Genomic DNA, 15,854 nt, shown 5'->3' with positions numbered 1-15,854 from the left:
GGGTCACATCACAGTGGAGTCAGCTGTCTTAACCGTGGCTTGTGTACTGCAAACATATACCAGCTTCATCACTGTGTCTGTCACGCGACTCTGTTCCCCTTTCGGGTTCCGTCTTTACATTTATTCTGAAAGATGAAGCTCGGGATTATGGTAAAGGGCGTTACATTTCCGACGAGTGCTTGCAGTGTACGTTCTATCCATTAAAGTATACTAAAAAAAATGTAGCACAGTTTCCACTAAAACGTTAACTGTTTTCAACAGTGATAATAATAAGAAATGTTTCTTGAGCTCCAAATCAGCATATTAGTATGATTTCTGATTGATCATGTGATGAAGATTGGCATAATGGCTGCTGAATTAATAAATTATGTACCAATCACAATGCACTGGGTCAGCTGGCCAATCAGAGCAGACTGCGCTTGTCGGAAGGAGGGACTTTGTAGAAAACGAAGCGTTTGAGAGAGGCGGGGCATAGAGGACCTACAATAATGTACAGTATTTGAAAAATAATGTGTTTTTTGAACATTAAAGCATGTCAACATATTCTGTTACACCAAATACAAAAATTAATGATCTTTAAAAATGCATCATATGACCCCTTTAAAACAAACACAATTTATAAAGGAGGAGATGGTGAGTGTTTTAAAACTTTTTGTTTCGACGTGTGTAGCTAAGTGTTTCTTTGCAGTAAGTGGCTCGTACTTGTCTTATCTGTCAGCTAGTCTTATACTTATCCATAAAATAAATAAAGTAAAAACAGTGTTGTTGTTGTTGTTGTCACAACCTACCAGCTGGACCACCAAAAGCCTGGCTTTTGAAAACATGAGCATTTTTAATTAATCTACTGAGGTAATTACATTTTCAAATTAATTGTTATGACATAAGAGGTCATAACAATTAATTTTAAACAATTAATTATCCCATCCTGCAACACATTGAGGATCGCAACCCATCCTACCCTCATTTATTTGCTATATTGTAATTCAAAATGCTAAACTTATATGAAACATTGCTTTAAAATGACAAAAATCATTGAAAGCGAATATAGAGTATATTCGTTTCCAATATAATGCGTAGTTATGCACAGACAGTATGGACCCATTTTGTGGGTGTCTCCTCCTCATATAATCAACCATGATGTTTCTAGTATTTTATCAAGTTTTTTATCAAAACTTGTGATGCCACATATAAAAATTACACTAAAGAACCTTCTGATTGAAATTATACCATTTCTGTCATTCAACATGATTGGAAATGCATTTATTAACTAGACATGAAATTAGTAGGCTACTTTATTTCCTCAGATTTTATTTTATTTTCCTGCAGCTATTTTTGAATTATTTTTATTCGTATTATTATACTTTTACACAGAGATCAATTATTTTGTGTAACTGTTATATTCATCATCACTTAGCATGTGTGCACCTTATGTAACCCTTCCTTTGCCTGGTCTTTATGGAATACTTTTGTGATGTTTTTTGTCCTATTTCGAGACAGCCTGCACTTTTTTCGCTGTATTGCCAACATCCTGCTAGTACAGTATCTCCTCTGGTGTTACATGGACGAATGAAAGCCTTATGGGACCAACACGAGGGTGAGAAAATGATGGCAATTTTTATTTTGAATGAACTATTCCTTTTAAGTTTGTTGAATTTTACATGCTATTTTGGTGAATCTCTTGACAAAAAGTAGAAAAGTTTTACTTAAAATTGTACTTCAGTGAGAAAAGCAAAGATTAATAGAAAGAAGATTAGTACATAATATATTAAGATTAATAAATAAACTTACATATATATTTAAACTTACTTTAGGACTACCCTAAGAACAAGTGGAAGTCCTGTGCGAAACAAAAGGTGAAACTGCTCAGTTGAAGGTGGTTCACTAGATGGCAGTGTGTGGCAACACTTTTCATGCAGGGTTCTCCAAATAATCCATTGGCTTTATATTCCATATAAAGTGTTCCTAAACAAAAACCAGCGAAGTCTCTAAGACTGTTTTCTTTTTAACAGGAAGAATGTGCCTTATGTCTTTGTTTGTTTTCCTGAACAACAGAACAGTCCTCAAATTACTGTTTCTAATTAAGATTCCTGGGGTGTGAGGAAAAAGTTAAATTTTTTCCCCCGTACTAAACTAATTATGACAAATGCCATATCAGCACGAAAGTACATTGTGTTTGTATCCAGTAATGAAGAATAACACTGCACAAAACCCTAGACGATGTATTTTTCTTAGTGGACTATAGCTAAACAACTATTTCACTTTATCGGTAAGCTTGTGCAAGTATATAAAACAGGAGTTAAGACACACAGCACCTTTGTCCTGAAAAACATGTTTTATCATTGTTTAGTTCATGCAATTGATAAATGTATTTCATTATTAAATGGTTAAAATCCAAATTGTAAATAACCTTGAGTGTGCAATAGCTGAAATTTAGGCCTGATTTTAGCTCAAACAGTCTCCCCTTGTCAGATCCAGCAATCCCGCAGAAGACATAAGAGTGCTGCTCCACTAGCCTGTTTCAATTATCCACCAAACGTGGAAGACGAGTTTAATGGTCTTTTACATGGAAAATCAGCTACAGCTTGAACTTTCCATGATGAAAGCAGGAGCTTGAACTCATTTTTTTCTCTTTTTTTTTTTTTTTTTTAGATATAGGAAGGAACAAACTGCAACAACGCATCACCTGCCTGTCACAAAAATAAGCTATATCTGGAAAAAAAATCAATGCATTGTTTGTGGACTGAAGGAGATGTAGGCTATAAAGTAGTCCTGAAGACGCAGAGGCAGAACTTTTCCTTTATGTCGCTGCACTGTCATCATACTGCCCCCCAGTTACAGAAATGGCTCATTGTGATGGGACAGATTGTTCATGAATATTGAATCGATCCTTTTGGCTTTTATAAATTAGAAATCGCTCTTGCCACACTCATGTGAGCGTCTTGTTGGATGACTTGGAGGGATAGCTCTGCAAAATGGCATGCGGGACTCTGCCATGTCGGGGCAGGGAAGACAAACAGGCGGTGTGTTTGAGAAAATTGGATACACATTTAAAGTTTAAACACTGAGTGACGTCCATAGTTAACATCTCATGTGACTCCCAGCAGGAGAGTTCTGCTTCTGTGTTGGTGTGGGTGTGATTTAGACGTCAGTACGTGTTGGGCTAAATGAAGAGAGTTCCTGGAACGTGGTTCATGGCTTTATGTCTTTGTACATGTGTGAATTTTGATCTTCATGAATTGGTGTCATTCCAGATGGATACCCTCAGGACAGAAAAAAAAAGAGAAAATATGTGTTTGATTATTTCTTAATCTCTAACATTTGGCCAAAGATTTATGACAGAAATTGTGCACAAATGATTCTATCCAATCCTCAGTAGCAGTCAATTAAATCAAATACTCTTGGAAAATAACCATTACATGCTTTTATGTGATGAACAAAGCTTAATATGTGTAACTGTTCTCACTACTTTGTATTAGTTTTTTGGCGCTTAGTCATCGCATACATTTCTGGATGGTTTGGAAATCTCTTGCGTGACAGATAAGGTTACCTCATGCTCATAAATAGAGGTGACTGCACTGCATGTTCTCACAGTTAAGACCAATTTATCCACAGATTTGATCCAAATGCCGTTGGTTTCTTACCTTTTTAAGTATAATATCTGTGGTGGTATGTAATATCAGAAATGTGTTATTAGTATAATTCATGGCAGAGCACAGTCTTAAGAATAAACCTTAGGATACAGCCAGAGCTTATCTATGTTTGCTTGTAATGGTGGCGTTTGGCCTTGGAGAGCTACAATATAATGCTGTTTTTCCTTAGAACATATGTGCTTTGTTGAGAGACCTTAACTGAAGGCAGCATAAAGTAAGTATTATATTATATTATATGATATGATATGATATTATATTTATTATACTATGTTGTATTATATTGTACTTTTTAAAAGAGTAAAGCTTGAGGTATAAGGAGGATTTTTAGTGAATAAATACTTAAGATTTTATTTCCTTGCACAAAAAAGCACACACACCCTGAAAAACAAGTTTTTTTAATTCACCAAATTTAATGAAATACAGCAGCAGAGTGATGGATGAATTTTTGTAAATGTTTGAGTGATGTGTATATTGCACTCACAAGTATTTATTTTTTATTTTTGCCCTTTTTTCTTGCCTTTGAGCTTCATTTGCTTCTTCCTTGGCAAGCCCAGAGGTTCCCACCAAATTCCTAAAACCATTCCTCCTCCTCCCTGAAGGCAGTTTCATGTGCATGAGAAAGAATATCTCAGACCTCAGATGATAAGTCATATATTTTCACATTAATGTGATTTGAATAATTTGACGAGAGTCTCAAAGCAGACTTGTCTCTTTCTTCCAAATTCAATATCTAATTTCATGAGTGATAAAGAATGTCTTAAAAAAAAGACATTTCATAGTAAATTATTAAGTCCATGCTTGTTTTGGCTGGTGGAGCAGGTTTATATTCAACTTAGAACATTGTGTTGTAATACCTTTATATCAGTCAAAAAAATAAATAAGATTAGCATGATAAATAATAGAATTTTGTAACTGTTAGTGCATATAACTCTGCATTAAACAAATAATGTTCTTTTTCAGAGGAATCATGTCTGACAGCAGACCAACAATTTATCTATTGTGCTTATAAATAAGCATCATCTCCATTATATACACTTCTTTATTTACTCAGAAAAATCCACACAAGCAAATAAAAAACACATTTATTTGTCCAAACCAATGGTACTTTTGTTCAAATAAACACTTTCTAAACTGACATTGCAGACAGATGATGGTAATAGCTCCACAGTTTACATCTAATCCTGTAGTATGCCCTGTTCACATCCTCTGGGTTGACACAGATGACCCAGAGGGGCCGTGTTGCCTGGTGGGTCAAAGTACATCACAAATCACTCCCAAATTGGAGCTTCTTCCCAGGGCAAAAACAGACAGCTGTCACAATGCACCTTTCTTCTTTTAACACTGAAACTCCATTACACTTAGAGATAAGATAACATTGCTTTAAGTGGTAGAATCAATATCTGGTCCAATACTCTTAAAAATAAGTAGCAGCTTATCTATAAAATTGAACTGATGCTATAACAATCTATGAGAAAAAAAGTGTTGTTTTAACCAGTCATTCATGATATGTAAAATTCTCTATAGTTTAATCACTGTACTGCATATAGAGTAAACAGAGCTGTTTGGTTGTTATAGTGCTATAATACGTTTAAATTTATATATATTATAAATGTGCAACATTCCTCACTCACTAACATAAGTGAGTATGTTAAGTGAGACCTTACTAACAGAAGGATAATCTGTGACATCAAATTCCATTACAAAAATTACCTTTTCTTTTTTATATTCACCAGCACGCAAAATTATCAAGACCCATATAGGTCTCTGTCAGAATGTGTATAATTGCATTCATATTAGTTTCCAATTACATTAAGAAGAAAATGGATTTCATAAAATTCCATATATATTACCTTTCAAAAATGTGGGGCCAGTAAGATTTTTTTGTAGTTTGTTTTTAGAAAAAGCTGCATTTGTTTGATCAGAAATACAGTAGAAACAGTAATTTTGTGAAATAGTGTTACATTTTCAAATAGCCCTTTATTTGAATATGTTTAAAAATTAAATTTTCAGCTAAAATGTAAAGTTCAGTATTTATTTGAAATAAAAATCTTTATAACATTATGAATGTTTTTACTGTTTCTTTTGATCAGTTTCTTGGATCTTTATTTCCTGAAGAAAAACATTGAAAATGTTTTAATGAAAAATCTTACTGACCCCAAACTTTTTTCCTACAACCTACAACAAGAAATATTTCAACTTAAAATACAGATGATATACAAATACTGAGGCATTTAAATATTAATAATATGAATGTATGCAAGGTTATTAGCATGTATGACTTCTCTTCACAGAGAATTCACAGTGTCAAACAAAAAAAAAAGGCAAAGATATGTTTGTATCTCTTGGGCGTTTTTGTTTTGATTACAGAAAGGCCCCTTTTCCCGCGCCCTTATGCTCATTTTTTTTCTTTACCCTATAAAACAGCATTTGTTGGATGCATTCCAAGAAATTACTCTTAAATCCCAGCAAGGTCAAAGTTTCATTTGCCTCCTTATTGCTGGAACTGAATCCAGCTGGTTCATTTCACAATTGCTGTCTTATGTTCATGTTTTGATTTTTTATTTAAATCTGAGCTTACATTTTCATCTTAAACAAGCATATACACAATAAACTTAATTTGGCATTCAAAAACAAAGGCTTGTCTACATTATCTTCCCACCCCACTAAATAAACAGGTGACGTCCAGCGCACATTATGATTCACTTAAAGGGGTCATATGACGTTGCTAAAAAGAACATTATTTTGTGTATTTGGTGTAATGAAATGTGTTTATGCGGTTTAAGGTTCAAAAAACACATTATTTTCCACATACTGTACATTATTGTTTCTCCTCTATGCCCCGCCTTTCTGAAACGTGTCGATTTTTACAAAGCTCATCGGCCTGAAAAAAAAGGTGTGCTGTGATTGGCCAGCTATCTAGTGCGTTATGATTGGCCGAAAACCTCAAGCGTGTGACGGAAATGTTACGCCCCTCACCATACTGTGATGATGCCCTGTCCGGCCAGAGCGATGATTCAAAAACATGAAAACCCATTATAAACGAGGCATTCGTTGCATCCAGTGGGGACATAATTATGGATTATAATGACTCATACTGTCGTTTTACGCATTGCGTTGCATCGCGCCACGTAAACATAAAACCATGTCTGCATTTGTCATCGGAGAAATGACAAACAACAAGCCCTACTCTACACTGCCCAAAACTTGTGTTTGAATCATCAGTGGCAAATTCTTTAAATATAAAAAACGTACTTACAGTCTGTGAGTCAGAACAGCTGGCATTGTAGTCTACTCTACCAGGCTCAGGAAATATCCTCCATAAAATGTGCTGCACACATCTGCATATTTGGGTTGAAGTGTTCTGGAACAGTGTTGTAAATACAACTTAACCATTGATTTCTAGTCATGTCCATTTTTGGTAGGCCAAACAATGAAACACAGCATCACACACGGCGGCCTAGAGTGAGCGGCGGCGGCCTAGAGTGAGCAGAGGCCGGGGGCTAGAGCTAAATAAAGACATGCTGGGAGTTTCTTTGGCAAAGCTCGTGGGTAGGAACACAGAAAACACAGATTGACCACTTCACTCTTCCTTTCGGTAAGTTCCTTTCACGTCGGACAGTGACGATCCAGAGCTTCATATTTAAGAGTTTTCATAAGGAAAACATGTCAAGCTCCTGATGAGGGTTAATTTGTAGCTGTTAGGTTCAGCTGCATCCTGTTGCTGTTGGTCTTCACTCCCACCACTTCTCACACAGCTCACTTCAAAACAACCCTCTGAAAGTCTGGGAGCAGCTGCTGTAGGTCTACGGGAGTCTTTAAATATATCAGGTCCATTGTCTGGTCTGATGCTATATATAAAAACAGTCTGATACTGCGCAGAGCACAGGATGAATATGAATTGTTACAATGTTTTCCACCTCAAAGTTTGACACTGGATGATGTCCGCTTCTATAATGCGTTTTAAGCATGTAGGCTGACTGTAGTGAGTCTTTCACCTCTCAGTCGCTGTATTTGCGGAGGCTTCTGTCGGTATTGAGGTTGCCGGGCTCATGGTTTTTGCACTGAATGCTAGTGCCGTTCATTGGGCCTGAGCTGGACACCTGGTTCTTGGTGTAACACCAACAGCACAAGCATGACTGCAATGATAAAGAACAAAGAAAAATCATTTGATTATACCAACATGAGTGCATGATTTGTAAACCAATACATTTTAATGTTGTATTACATTACCAGCTCCAAATGTATGACTTTTCTGACATAGTAAACTTGCTCGATAGCTCATCTGGTACAGCATTGCATTTGTGATTCGGAATGCTCGGATATGAGTGACATAAAATACAAGTCACGACACCCGATAAAACAGCTTAAAGAATTATAAAAGAAAGCTAAAATGGCATAATGGTTGCTTTAGCAAATGCATTTTTATCTAACGTTTACTTTTGTTAACACTGTTAAAATTAGGGTAGGGGGTATGTTATTTTCGAACACGATAAAGCATTAGGCTTTTAGCGCCATTCACTGGACATTACATTTTCAAACTGCTGTGATGCATGGAAGTGTCAACAGAATAAAAAGTTGATAGATTTACATACATCTGTTTCAGAGACACACTTGAACATGCTGTTTAGCACCACTCACTGGGCATTTCCATTTGAAAGTTCCATGAAACATGCAAGAAGCAATCTGCTGTAATATTATTTTACAGAAATGTTGCTACAGGGACATTTTTCTAATGAGCCTGGTTTAGATTTTAAGTAGTACACATTGTATTGTATTAGATGTGAATGACTTGCAATAAATCAGTATTTCTTATCTGCAGCTCTAAGTTTGGCCCATAGTAAATCAACTTTGAATATTTCTTTTGGATCCACACCATCTCTTGCACAAATCGTCAATTTTCTTGTATTTAGGCCCATGAACTTATGAATTGTTGTTGTTGTTGTTGTTTTGCTTTGTCTCACAACCACTTCAGCTGCACTGTATCTTTGGGATCATCCTCATTACTCAGAAGGAGCCCACTTAGGGTCTGACATCATTGTCGGTAAACTTTGCTCAGTAAGGGCCGGGCATGGCTTATCTCTCTCTGAGAATGACTCACAGGACCCTAAACTGTCTCTGTAATTCAAGCATAATTTGCTGATAGATTGTGCTGTTGCAGATTTTGTTCTGTTTTCAGATTTTGCGAAGACGCAAGGAAATACGTTTAGTCGATCTGTGTGAGTCTGTTTGCGATGGCAGGCAAATGAAGGAAGCAAGCCGTTTTAAACTCACCTTAAAGCAATTCTTGAACTTCTTGCTCACAAAATAGAGGATGATGGGGTTGATGCAGGAGTTCACAGTGGCCAAGTTAATGCCAAGATAATCCATGATCAACAGGAAGCTGAAAGTTTGGACACTCATTTAGTTTTGTTGCGTATCCAATTCTGTTTCTGAGTTTACATACCCTTTGCATAATACATTTTTTTTTAAACTAAGAAAGATCATAAAAACACCTTGAGCATCATTAGCTATAGCCTTATGTGATCTATATGATAGGAAGCCAAGAAAAAATGGGTTGTAAACTTATGTAAATTAGGATACAAGCAGTGCTAAATATGTATATATCTTTATTTTTAAAATGTGTATAGGTAGTATTTATAAAGTTTTAGCTTTTAGTTATGGATCTGTTTTTAGTTTTTTTTAATACTAAAATTGATTGCTTCTGTTTGTAAGTCGCTTTGGATAAAAGCGTCTGATAAATGACTAAATAAATAAATATGTGTGTGTGTGTGTGTGTGATTTAAAATATTTACTTTTGATGATTTTATTTACTTTTTAACATATAGCATTATGTTTTTTTAATGCTACAAATCTTACAGTCTCCAAGGGGTATGTAAACTTATGACCACAACTGTATAAACTTTAGAGTACAAGCTATAACTTTTACGTCAGAAAAAATACCTTATGCACAAGCAGCACAAGTATGTAAGGTATAAAATAAATCAGTCCACTCAATGTTAAGAGTCAAAATTGGCAAAGGCTCACTCACTTTAGTAGGCCACAACGTCTTTCATCATTTGGAGCATAAACCATTTTCTTCAACAGTCTACTGAGATGAAGAGGGAACCAGCAAAGAGCAAAGATCAGCACTAAACAGAAGACTGCTTTAGCCACTTCACGCCGCTGCAGAGCATAAACAAGCCATTAGAACAGCAGTATATTCAGCATTATATAATATACTCTCACATTAAAACTCAAAGGCTTTACCCACAATAGTGCATACAAGACAGGCTAAAATGTATGCCATGATATCATGTAAGTGTTCATAAAGACAATAATACAGTGTAAATGCAAAAACTTGTACTGTTCAGTATTAGTAGTATGTTTTTATCATACAGACTTGGAAGTTCATATTATCATTAGTATTAAGGATGACTTCTTACCTGTTTAAGGTGTTCGCTGAGAACTATCCGAAGGCTTCCATTTCTGCGGTTGAGCATTTCACATGTCATGAGGGTGTAGAAAATAGCTGTGCAGGCCAGTGGCACACAGAAGTAAAAGCTAAATAACCACCAGTCTTTCCAATTTACATAAAACTGAGAGAAGATAAAGCACATACAGTATCCATTACATCTACAGTAAACAAACACAGTTAATGTGTCATGAAATTAGATTAGCAAAGGGCTGAGTTGTGACAACAATTTTTTAATTCCTTTTTATATGATAAAAACATTTTTTGAATGCCAACTAGTTAATTTGCAGGAGTAAAAGTAGCAAAAATGGCCTCAGAAGATCTCAGCATTGATTTAATGGTGAGCTTAGACCTTTGATGGATGTTAAGAAGCCAGAAGAGCATTGAACCAGTAAGAAAAATAAAGAGATGATAACGATAAAGAGACTAAATTCTAGCTAAATATGTTATACACTACTCTAATTAGAATTTTAGCTGAGTTCAGTAAAAATATTACTGACCCCAAACTTTTGAACTGTGGTATATTAGCCAACTAGTCCATGCAAAGTAGTGGAAACTTCTTTTAGTAGTTTTTTTTTTCTTTCTTTTAGGAGAAAATAATTTTGCGTTGTGTACTGATCACCCTACTCGGTTTATTTTGTTAAAAATGATTCGCTGACCATTATCCCTAGGCCTACAACCCCCCCTAGCCCCCCCCCAAAAGGTACACAAAGTGACCTCAACACAATGATAATTAAATTTTTAATTATGTGCTGTATTGAGTCTCGTCTGAATTGTCTTTTGTTTCTGTGATTAATGGCAGGGCTCATATGAGAGAATGAACTCTGTTTCTCATCCACACATATGGCTCTGCTTGAGAGAGATACATCAGCTTGTAATTGCACTCATGGTCTGTTATCAATTTACTTCTTTGGAACGAACAAAGAGAAAGAAATCTCCAGATATCGCCTGCACGGAGCAACTGAAGGAAACTCGAAGGCTTTTACGCTTATCCTCCTGTATTGTCTGTTATTTACGCAAAATGTTGTTCCCAGGATCAAAGTTTGGAAAAGATCACAGAAATAGTGCATAGCATCCTGCTCGGGGTCAACCGGACAGGATGCACTGTTTATTACAAAGTGTTGGAGTGTTTATGTGAAGGAGGGGAAAAGACGTCTGCATGACATCCATCCGGTTGGAACGTACCATCGTGAAGTCAGTTTCAGGCTTGAGCATGCAAGTGCGGTAGGTTTGGTTCTTGTAGGTAAAGGTGACCATGTTGAAGACCACTGCCTCTGGCACAGCCAAGATGATGGACATGACCCAGATGGAGAAGATCTCAATGGCAGTGAAGAGGGGAATGCCGACCCCCTGCACTCTGCTCCAGGACGCTACAGCCCTGTACCTGAGCCACAAAAGGTACAACCGTTAACAAAACTCTCAGACAACTGCTCATCTGTTTCAAAACAAATACATATCGTTGAAGCTCCACTTCATGTGCACTAAACATTTCTGTGAATGACCTCAGAGAAGAATGTGGAGTCTTCAACACCATCTTTTTTTTACGTCAACACCTGTGAAGCTTGACTGATCAGATTCCTATCGCGTGGGAAAGCCGGTGTGCAGCTGTGGCAACATTGAGCTACTGGTTTATAGCTACAATATGCTTAAAGGTTGATCTAAGATTAATGAAAAGACTGCTTTGCATTTTAATATTCATATTACTAAAATGCTCACAGATATACTTCAGCTGTTTGTTTGGATAAAGTCACTGGTTTGCCTGACTGCTTGTTTCCCTTTGCTCAAAGTCATGTTTGCTTGTTTGTTTCATTAATATCTTTTCTCTTGTGGGTTTTTCTGTAAAACGGTTTACATATCGTTGAAGCTCCACTTCATGTGCACTAAACATTTCTGTGAATGACCTCAGAGAAGAATGTGGAGTCTTCAACACCATCTTTTTTTTTACGTCAACACCTGTGAAGCTTGACTGATCAGATTCCTATCGCGTGGGAAAGCCGGTGTGCAGCTGTGGCAACATTGAGCTACTGGTTTATAGCTACAATATGCTTAAAGGTTGATCTAAGATTAATGAAAAGACTGCTTTGCATTTTAATATTCATATTACTAAAATGCTCACAGATATACTTCAGCTGTTTGTTTGGATAAAGTCACTGGTTTGCCTGACTGCTTGTTTCCCTTTGCTCAAAGTCATGTTTGCTTGTTTGTTTCATTAATATCTTTTCTCTTGTGGGTTTTTCTGTAAAACGGTGCATCAAGATTTTATACGTAACTATATCTTTTTTTTATGACCCATTTGAATATTCCTGTTGAACAACAATGGGGCATTTATATTTCACTAAGTGGAGATGTATCCACTTTGCCAACACTCAGACGGATGAGAAAGACATGATATGTAAGCTCACACAACATGGGGAACACGAATCGGACGAGATGCGCTTAACATTTCCTCGGCATGATTCACAAACTAATTAAAAGCGGCCGTGCTGTTGTGAAATTAAGGCCAGACGTTTGATTCAAGTGATTCACTCTTTAAAAATTGCGACAGGCTGCTAGGCATTTGTGGCTCAGATTTGCTTTTATAGTGCTGGATGACAATGAAACGTCTTTTACTCAGAGAGAGAGAGAAAAGAAAGAATAATATTGTCTGAAAGAATTTCATATTGTCTGTTGTTGTTGTTTTTTTTTTTATCAGAAGGAGCTCACATTATGTTGAGGTAATCTGTCAAAAGGTAAATTAATTTAATTTCATTGTTTTATTTATTTTGTATTTATTTATTTATTTTTTGAGGTTTTGGCTACTTAACTTGGCCAAAAGATAATGTCTTAATTTAGTTTTATTTTATAATCGTATGACAAGATTGCCATTCGTTCTTCTTCTTTATGGTAGTGATTAAACTGAGGTGGGCAGGTGGCTTCTGCCTCCTAATGAGGAAAATACTTTCTAATGAGAGGTGCCCATTAGTGCTGACCTTATAAACTGGAGGAAGTGCCCTGATTCATACAAAAACATGACAAGTTAACGTCCCGCCCTTTCCCCTAAACCACCAGCAAATGCACTGTTTCCTAAGATAGTTTTCATGGGAACCACCCTGATCAAGATGATACAGGAAATACAGCTTTAATAAAAAAAAAGTTTTTTTTTTTTTTGTGGGCAAAAGAGTTTGCAAGCTTTATTTTCTTAGCTTATATATGAATTTCTGGAGAAAAGCTCCATCTGAAGAAAAACTGTGAGAATGATGATAAATTAGAAAATGCGAAACGTTTCCAAAATTAGCTTTAGAATAGCAAAACACTGAAAGTGGTCAGTATATTTTGTGTTTTTTTGTTTTGTTTTGTTAAAAATACCAAGAGTTTTTTTTTTTTTTGCTCACACAAAACTTTAGAATTTAAGAATTGAAGTTACTTGACAAATGACCACTTTGCATGTTGTGTCAGAATAAAAATGGATGCAATTGCAGATTGATTTCACATTACGTAGCATTTAGTTAGTATTACTAAGACAAATATTGTGGGAAAGGTATTCATTTTTTTTGTATTATAATGACAAAATCAGTCAAAATAGCTTGGTAGGTAGAGTAGGTAGACGAGCGAAAGATTAAAACGTGACATGGTCAAAAACCATAAACCTAGCTTCTGACCTTTATCTATCCCTGACTTTTAGACCTTAGCAGTGAAATCTGAACCTGAACCTTTAAGATTTACCGACTGAAGTTTAAAGGTCAAATTAGAGAAGATTTTGTGGGCAAAGGGTTTTTCAAGCCTTATTTAATTCGATTATATATGAGTTTCTGAAGAAAAACTGCATCTGAAGAAAAACTCTATAAAAGGCAAAAAGTGAATGAGGTTTAGAATAACAAAACACTGAAAGTGGTCAGTATTTCAACGTTGTATTTGTTTTTTGTTTTGTTTTGTTGTTTGCTTTGTTGTTTTGCTTTGTGTTTTGTTTTGTTTTGTTTTTTGTTTTTCTTTGTTTTGTTTTGTTTTTCTTTGCTTTGTTTTGTTTTTTGTTTTATTTTCCTTTGTTTTGTTTTGCTTTGCTTTGAACCCATTTCTGGAGCTCCCCCAACATTTTCAATGTCTCACTAATCAAACACATCTGATTGAGACCTGAAACAGGTCTGTCAAGAACCACTGTTTTAGATTATAGATATAATTATACAGTATGTCAGCAATTTTTTTTTTATCATGTACACTTTGACATAAAAATAGTGAAGCTGTGATTTACCTGTCCACACTCAAAGCACACAGATTGAGTACTGTAATCCCAACAGATGCTTTCTGGAGGAAAGGCACCAGTTTACACAGGAAGAGTCCAAAAGAGTTGTCATCAAATGGCCATTTTGTGAGAAGTAGCTGCAAGAAAAATAGAATCATTCATGACTAGGATTCCTCAGCCATATGACCCACAAGCTAATCGCTCACTCTTGTAGAATACAATGCATTAAGATGAATTGAATGTGGATGAACTGAGCAACATGTTCTCACTTATTTTAAGTGCTTATGTCTGGACATTTATTTATAAAGAAAGAAAGAAATGGAGATGTTTAACCATAATTGAAGCAGACTAGATTTCTGGAATTCACTTAAATAAATAGCAGATTTTTTGCTTTTACTCTCTGTTCCCGTCTTTGACCTTAAGGGCACACATCTTGTCTTGATGAAATGACTTCAGAGCCGTTTCAATGGTTGCTTGCATATCAGCCCAGGCACTTCCTTGGTCGCTGTATACTTTTGCTTGTCCTCACCTCGCAAGACTCCAGTAGTGTTGAAAACAAAAACCTCCTGTCTCCTTTTTTGAAGTGTACCCCTTTTTTGTAATGACATTTGCGTCATCAGAAGGTTTTTTTTTCTTTGTTGGTTTGGACTTCTGCGAAGTCTCATCATTTAAGTGGCCTTGACAAGGTTCTCTGAGAGGACCTTGCCTTTTGTTAAACAGGAAAAGTATGTGGATTATGCTCAGGTTTAGAAAGGAAGCTCCTCACGTGTATCCTGGCCCTGTTTGCATGAGGAGTGCAGAGTTTAATCAGTGGCACAGCTGAAGAAATGTGTTTGTATGTGTATTTGATGTATATTGGAAGTCAGTGGTCTGGAGTGCACACGAGTCTGTGCGTCACAAAACAAGTCATGCTAAATATCATACTTCCGTTTTAAAATATTGATGTTTTTTCACATGAACTTTCACTTGACACCTTCCGTCCTAATAAAGCAACACTCGAGATCTCTGATCTCAAAACTCTTAAGAGTATGTTCATCTGACATCTCCACCCAATATCCTGTTGAAGTGTCTCTCAAAATACATTTTGTAAAACATAATAGCTGACTTTATGGATGCTGAAAATTGGAAGACAAACATTCAGTGCTAAACTCATTTCAGAGAGTGTTTTGACTTTATAAATTGTGAAGACAGACTTCAGATAGGAATGAGAGTACAAGAGCTAAAGAAAAAAAACACTTTTGTTTAAAACATTGTTTTAAGAGTTTTAACATTGTTTTCAAGTTTTTAGAAATGCACTCTTTGTATTCATGCATGTAAAAAAAAAACATTAAAAAACACACTCTAAAATGTAATGTGGTGTATCCATCAAATGTATTCACAAAAATAAATAAAATTACATGAAAACATTTACATAAAGTAAATAAAATTTTGTACACTTTTGAATTCATGTGATTTTTTCCCCCTTTTAAATATCTTTATTATTATTATTCATTCATAAATGTCAGTAATTTTTTGTTTTTTTTGGGGGGGGGGGGGA

General features: G+C 35.7%; 1 protein-coding gene across 2 annotated transcripts in view; it reads right to left on the bottom strand.

The window, feature by feature from the left end:
• Nucleotides 1-3,234: 3,234 nt before the first annotated feature.
• Nucleotides 3,235-15,854, bottom strand: part of LOC107550651 (endothelin-1 receptor-like) — a 15,356-nt gene continuing 2,736 nt past the window's right edge. The window contains exons 3-8 of one of the 2 annotated variants that reach the window (XM_016231997.1): nt 14,327-14,454; nt 11,287-11,485; nt 10,073-10,225; nt 9,679-9,812; nt 8,922-9,030; nt 3,235-3,260 (exon numbers count right to left, since the gene is read on the bottom strand). In XM_016231997.1, the coding sequence (XP_016087483.1) occupies nt 3,243-3,260; nt 8,922-9,030; nt 9,679-9,812; nt 10,073-10,225; nt 11,287-11,485; nt 14,327-14,454 (741 nt within the window). In that variant the 3' untranslated portion in view covers nt 3,235-3,242. Of the gene's footprint in view, nt 3,261-7,162; nt 7,787-8,921; nt 9,031-9,678; nt 9,813-10,072; nt 10,226-11,286; nt 11,486-14,326; nt 14,455-15,854 lie in introns of those variants that run through there. The other variant, XM_016231989.1, reaches the window with a different exon arrangement.

Source organism: Sinocyclocheilus grahami, unplaced genomic scaffold (assembly GCF_001515645.1).
Source record: "Sinocyclocheilus grahami isolate Dianchi unplaced genomic scaffold, SAMN03320097.WGS_v1.1 scaffold17.1, whole genome shotgun sequence".
Taxonomy (NCBI): Eukaryota; Metazoa; Chordata; class Actinopteri; order Cypriniformes; family Cyprinidae; genus Sinocyclocheilus; species Sinocyclocheilus grahami.
The sequence above is the reverse complement of the archived record's forward strand: the minus strand, read 5'-3'. Positions and strand labels throughout refer to the sequence as shown.